The following is a 7,046-nucleotide window of genomic DNA, read 5'->3' on the forward strand; positions in this document are numbered from 1 at the left end:
CGGCTCGGGGATTAGAACCAGCGACCTTTCGGTTACTGGCACAACGCTCTTACCCAAAAAGCTACCTGCCTCCACCAAGGTTATGTGATGAAGTAGCCCCGCCTGCGATTTCAAAATCAGTGTCGGCCCTCAGCCCAATAGGGAATGTCCTCTTGGTGTAACGGTCAAGATGTTGCTTTCTCTCGCGGTAGACCTGGTTCATATCCCATCGGTTACACAGAGTCCAGACAGCATGTTCCCAACAGTGGGGTCAGTGGGATTGGATAGGGGCCCCTCTACCTCTCTCTCTCTCTCTGACTGGAGGAGAGATGTGAAATGGTGTGTCTCCTCTGGTCAACAATACTCACCTTGAGAGACTCCACAGCCTGTTGGAGCTCCTTCAGGTCCTTCTCTCTCTCCTGGAATCTCTGCTGGACTTTCTGCTGACTCATCCCCAGCTGCCTCTGTGGAGAATCACTCTTCAATGAGCTATCAAGCTTTATTTGTCCAGTAGATCAATAGTATAGTAATGTGACATAGGGCCCATAGAGAGGAAGGTATAAAATCTTGAGGAAGTCCCTTTACCATATGACATTTTCTATGTTGCTATGTTAATGATTATAGTTTTTATGGTAGACGTACATGTATCAAGGGGTTGAGACTGAACTTTGAACTCCTAAAAGGGCCTTCGGAATGATAATAGTGTTTGACTTCAGAAAATGGTGATACATTGGGAGCAAACACAATATACTCAAGGTTTGTGTTCATATTTGTTCTGCCATGGATTGATTTCATTTGAATGATCTCATATTCAAACAGCCTTAGTTCCTACTGTATCTTTAATTCTTTGTTTATCAGACAGTCACCAACAAGTAGTTCTGGTCTTACCTGTTTCTCAGTCCTCTCTGCTGCAGCTGACACTGTATCATGGCCTTTATGTTCATCCATTGTACACAGATAACAGATACACTGCTGATCGGTACGACAGTAAACCTCCAGCAGTTTGTCATGATGAGAGCAGATCTTCTCCTGTAGTTGTGCGGTGGCTTTGACCAGCTTGTGCTTCTTCAAAGCAGGAGATTCATAGTGAGATTGGAGGTGAGTCTCACAGTAAGAGGCCAGACACACCAGACATGACATGAGGGCTTTCTGCTTTCTGGTCCCAGTGCAGACATCACACGCCACATCTCCAGGTCCAGCATAGCACAGAGCAGGAGGGGGAGCAGCCTGGAGTCCTGTCTTCTTCAGTTTCTCCACCAACTCAGCCAACATGTTATTTTTCCTCAGATTAGGCCTTGGAGTGAAGGTCTCTCTGCACTGAGGACAGCTATAGACCCCTTTCAGATCATCCTGATCCCAGCTTTCTTTAATACAGCCCATACAGTAGCTGTGTCCACAGGCAGTAGTCACCGGATCCTTCAGTGGATCCAGACAGATGGAGCAACAGAACAGTTCCTGATTCTCTGCCATTTTGGTGCTCTCTCCCGTAGGTTAAGCAATGGCAGTGTCAAAGATTACTTTCTGTTTCATGGAACTTTACACCAGAGGACAGGGAGTGGCTTCCTCTTGACTGTGTACTCTGTATGTAGAGGGGGTGTGGTTTCTTTGATAAGGAAGTGTGACAGAGTGTTGGGTAGTAGCCAGAGATGTTCAGTATTTCTCTTACATCTATTTGAAATACGTATTTTAATTACTTCTGAGTATTTTGTCATTTGAATTACACTGGGCTGAACTAAACTTTCAAAATACTAAATACTTTTCTATACCATTTAAAAAAAATTGTGATTCACATTTTGCAATAATTGAAAGTCGCTCTGGATAAGAGTGTCTGCTAAATGATTACAATGTAAATGTAATTGCAAAAATTAATAATTGCAATCACTGAAAAACTCAATTTAAAGGGATTCTTCGGGATTTAGGCAGTGAAGCCCTTTATCTATTTCCCCAGAGTCAGATGAACTCATGGACACCATTTTAATGTCTCTGCATCCTGTATGAAGGAAGTTAGAGGTCGTTTTGGGAGCCAATGCCAACTAGCGTTAGAGCAATGACTGGAAGTCTATGGCATGCTAGCAGGTACTATAGACTTCATAGCGCTAATGTTAGTTAGAAACTTCCTTCAAACTGTAGAGACAAATAAATGGTTCCATTCATTCATTGATTTTTAGAACATTTACAGGTCATTGTTTGTTTTCAGTGGAAAGTCCAAATACATTATTTTTCAGATGTTGGGGGTAAAACTGGCAAATCTATAATGTTTATTTATGCTCCATAAAGTTGTCCTAGAATCTGTTGTTACCCTGACCTCTCCCACAGATTCCATCAGGTTACTACATTCAGACCACGAACTCTAACCTGCACCTGAACAGCTTCCTCCTGCTCATCGGTGCCATGAACGTCATCAGCATCCTACCTCTACTGCTGCTGGCCCCTCTCATGGAGTGTGTCACCTCCTGCTACCTGTCCATGGAGAAAAAACCCTTCTCCCCCGCCAGAGTCATCAGTAAGCACACACACACACACGGCACAGATACACACACAAACACACACAGAGAAAGACACACACACACACAGACAGACAGACAGACACACTCACACACACACACACACAGACACACACACACACACACACACACACACAGACACACACACAGCCACACACAGACACAGACACAAATACCATCCACATCAATGAGCCAGTCAATGTTAATGTCTCTCTCTCTCTCTCCCTCTCTCTCTCTGTTTCTCTCCCTGTCCCCTCCCTCCTCTCCTCTCTCAGTGCTGGGTCATGTGTGTGCGGCCCAGTCAGTCCTGGTAGCGGGCCTGTCTGAGGTCCACAGGAAGGGCTATCCTCTGACGGAGCAGGCCCTGTCAGGGAAGGTGCTCCAGGTGTCCTCCATGGCCTGCTTCCAGCTGGCTCCCCAGTACATCCTACTGGGGCTGGCTGAGGCCCTCGTCACCCCTGCCTGTGAGTGACAGAGAGCCAGCACGTATTTCTGACACACCTATTGCTGCTACACTGTTCATACACAGAGACAAACTGGGTTTGAGATTTACAATGTCAATGGACACCATATGTAGTTGAGATGAAGTTAGAATGTGGAGTGTTGGAACCAACTCCCAACATGGAGGATAGTATTCTGAACTCTGGAAGCTAGGGTTAGGATGCCCCCTACTGGTGTATTAGAGACAGACAAGAGACGTTTGAACCAAATGAATGCTTCTTTCTCTTCCCAGTCTTCCTCTCTTCTCTGTTCCAGGCTCTGTGATCTCCTTCCACCTGACACCCAGTCATACCAGAGGCATCTCCCTGCACTTCCTCCCCCTGTGGATATACTGCTACATAGATGACTGGAAATAGCTGATTCATTGTGTCATTCAATTCAATAACAGAGCAATTCCAATGTCTTGATTTTGACTTTTATATTGAAAGATCACATTGATTCAGTAATTGATTCAGAATACAGAATATTTTGGATTCATACATGTACATGGGTGATTTAAATATTCTCATCTGATCATAAATGGATCAACAATGATCCCAGTTTCTGATTTGACTGGTTTGCCAGTACTACAGTTTACACCAAGAGAAAAAGAGACACATTTACAGAGGATTGCAACAGCCAAGAGGTGATCAGGTAGACAGTAAAAGTCTGAAGCCTGAGTGTCAGTCTGTATGTGCTATCATGCCATCTGTTAAGCAAGACCACTAACAGATCTGGGACCAGGCTACAAAGAATGTGCTATGTCTAATTATTTTTTTTTTTTTTTTTACAATAACGTTAAAAAAGGGGAAATGAACCAGATCATAGGCTTACTGGAAGACTGTTAATAACCCAGAAGCTCTCCATCAATATGTCTGAAATGGTTTAAATCATCTGTACCTACTGGTAATTATTGAGATATGATTTTGAACCAATCCTAAATCCAGGATAGAGGGGCTGAGTGAATGGGGTCTGGACTCTGTGGAGGAGGGTCATTGTGGGTTATTCTGAACAGAATGAGCCTGTTTGTCTACTGTGAATAAACTTAGCCGTGGCATACGCACCTGAATGCACTCATGATTCCTATGCGCATCAAAATTACAATCTGTTTCCAGGAATGTTATTGTGAAAGCCTAACTCTGTAATATACTTTTTTATAACTTAGCTAATCATGTTGGCAATAGAACCAGATGATGCCATCTTCCTAAAAAAATGTCTCAGGTGTTGTCAGGCCATTGTTCTGATGTTTGAAGCTCCTCAAGTTGAGGGATTTCACACCTCTGTGTGGGGGTTTCACAAGCCGTTAGGTTTAGATAGGAATTATAATTATGTCCAGTAGTCTGAATTGTGGCAGGGATGAGGAGGCTCAGTTTGTAGAGCATGGTATTTGCAATGCCAGGGTTTAGGGTTTGATTCCCACTGGGGGGCAGGTATGAAAAAAATAATTACACAAAAAATATATTAAGTCACTCTGGATAAGAGTGTCTGCTAAATGACTAAAAATAAACTACAGGGGTGCCCAAGGGCGCTGTTACTTTCATTCGAAAAATGTTGCAATGCTGTGTTGATCTGCTGTGGAGGTGTTTTTCCCAGCATTGCAACCTCCCTCCTCCCTGACCCAACAGCATAATGCAAGGAGAATGGCATGTTATATAGAAATATTGATTTGGAGAATGGCGTGTTATATATGAACATTCATTTGGAAGACAATTGCCCACCCAAGGTGTTGTCGCCTAGGCCATTGCTCTGATGTTTGAGGCTCATCTAGCTAAGGGATTTCACATGTCTGTGTGTGGTTTACACAATATGTAAGTTTTATGTCCAGAAGTCTGAAATTAATATATTTCCAGATTATGGTTGGGGGGCATATAAAGAGCAACATATGTGAAGATCAGCAGGCTCTGACGTTTTTTGGGAGTGATTCTCCACAGATGCAGCTGGGGATGAGTCAGCAGAAAGTCCAGCAGAGATTCCAGGAGAGAGAGAAGGAGCTGAAGGAGCTCCAACAGGCTGTGGAGTGTCTCAAGGTGAGTATTGTTGACCAGAGGAGACACACAATTTCACTTCTCACTTCCAGTCAGAGAGAGTGAGAGAGAGAGAGAGAGAGAGAGAGAGAGAGAGAGAGAGAGAGAGAGAGAGAGAGAGAGAGAGAGAGAGAGAGAGAGAGAGAGAGAGAGAGAGAGACAGAGACAGAGAGAGGGAGAGGGGACTCTCTCCAATCCCACTGACCTCACTGTTGGGTACATGCTGTCTGGACTATTTTCAAATCCTGTGGTACAGCCAATCACTTCGCAAGGGCCTGCATGAAAAGCAAGAGAAATGAGGGTAAAGTCCACTCCATTGAAATAAACACAGATGAAGGGAACAACAGCACAGAGGATGTATATGCTAGCGAGTGCATAGGGGCAGTAAGGGCAAAAGGAAAAAAAATTGTTTGTCACTCTGCTACTTAATAATAAACCACAGCAATGCCAGCTAGATTCAGGGGCCACATGTAACGTTATGAGCCTTAAAGATAAAAGGAGGCTCGCGCCCAGAGACAAACTCACACAGAGTAGCACCAAGCTGAAACTGTATTCAGGCCAGTTCATGACCTCTTTAGGCCTGTTTGTGACAGAGTGTGTTTTACGTGGCCAGAAACACACTCTTGAGTTTGAAATAGTTGAGGCTAGTCAACAGCCATTACTGTCAGGTTCTACATGCGAGCGCCTTGGGCTTATTAACTTCACCATCCCAGCTGATCTTAACATTATAGACAAAGTCCAGGCTGGGCCCCTGAGCAAGGAGACACTCTTAAGCAAGTACCATGATGTCTTCAACGCACCGGTCGAGTCAGTTCCCGGCGAAGTCCACTTTGAGTTGGATGCAGCAATCCAGCCTGTCCAGAGTGCACCCCGCAATGTACCAGTGGCCATGAAAGCAGCTACGAAGGCTCAGCTTGACAAATACGAAGCAGATGGGCACATCATATCCGTCACCGAGCCTACAGACTGGATAAGTAATATGGTTATCGTCAAGAAACCAGACAAGCTATGGATATGCATTGATCCTAAACACCTCAACCGGGCCCTGAGACGTTCACATTACATTATGCCCACGTTGAAGGATGTTCTTTACAAGCTCCCAAAGGCCAGAGTCTTCACGCTCGTGGACGCCAGAGATGCCTTCCTGCAGTGCAAGCTTGACGAGCCCAGCAGCTACATGACCACCTTTTGGACACCCTGGGGCAGGAAGAGGTGGTTGAAGCTCCCGTTTGGTGTCTCCGTGGCTCCAGAGGTGTATCAGCGGAAACAGCACGAGCTGTTGATGGGACTCAGTGGCGTGGAACCCATAGCAGATGACATCCTCGTAGTGGGCTGTGGGGACAGTGATGAGGAGGCAGAATGTGACCATGACGCCAAGCTGCTGGCCCTGATGGTCAGATGCAGACAGGTCAAGCTAAGGCTAAGCATGAAAAAGCTTCAGTTTAAAGTGCCAGAGGTTCGCTTTCATGGGCACATCTTGTCCTCCACCGGATTGAAGGCGGATCCAGAAAAAGTGAAGGCTGTCTTGGATATGCCCCACCCATCTGACGTGAAGGCAGTGCAGCGCTTCGTCGGATTCGTCACCTACCTGGCCAAGTTCCTACCGCGGCTCTCTGAAGTGTGTGAACCACTAAGGAGGCTCATGGACAAGGACACCATCTGGCATTGGCTCCCAAAACATGACACAGCGGTGAGGGAAATAAAACAACTGGTCACCCAGACACCTGTACTGCGATACTACCATGTGTCAAAACCTGTCACGATTCAGAGTGATTCAAGCCAGTATGGACTGGGCTGTTGCCTCATGCAAGAGGGCCAGCCTGTGGCATTCGCCTCTAGGGCACTCACTCCAACAGAGCAGAACTGTGCCCCGACAGAGAAGGAGTGCCTCAGCATTGTGTTTGCATGTCAACGCTTCCACCACTACCTGTACGGGCGTGACAATATTACCGCAGAGACAGATCACAAGCCCCTTATTGCTATATTCAGCAAGCCTCTCCTGAATGCCCCGAAACGACTGCAGAGCTACTGGCCCTACAAAACTACAACCTCAAGGTGG

The 7,046-nt window shown here is 45.7% G+C and overlaps 1 protein-coding gene across 1 annotated transcript; it reads right to left on the reverse strand.

The window, feature by feature from the left end:
- Window positions 1-275: 275 nt before the first annotated feature.
- Window positions 276-1,474, reverse strand: LOC311148676 (E3 ubiquitin/ISG15 ligase TRIM25-like; the record flags this gene model as incomplete). Its single annotated transcript, XM_084185655.1, has 2 exons — window positions 868-1,474; window positions 276-443 (listed from the first exon to the last, which is right to left on the reverse strand). Exons 1-2 carry the CDS (start codon window positions 1,447-1,449, stop codon window positions 276-278), a joined length of 750 nt encoding a protein of 249 aa, XP_084041781.1. The 5' UTR covers window positions 1,450-1,474.
- Window positions 1,475-7,046: the final 5,572 nt, after the last annotated feature.

Source organism: Coregonus lavaretus (genome assembly GCF_964263955.1).
Source record: "Coregonus lavaretus genome assembly, chromosome: 21".
Taxonomy (NCBI): Eukaryota; Metazoa; Chordata; class Actinopteri; order Salmoniformes; family Salmonidae; genus Coregonus; species Coregonus lavaretus.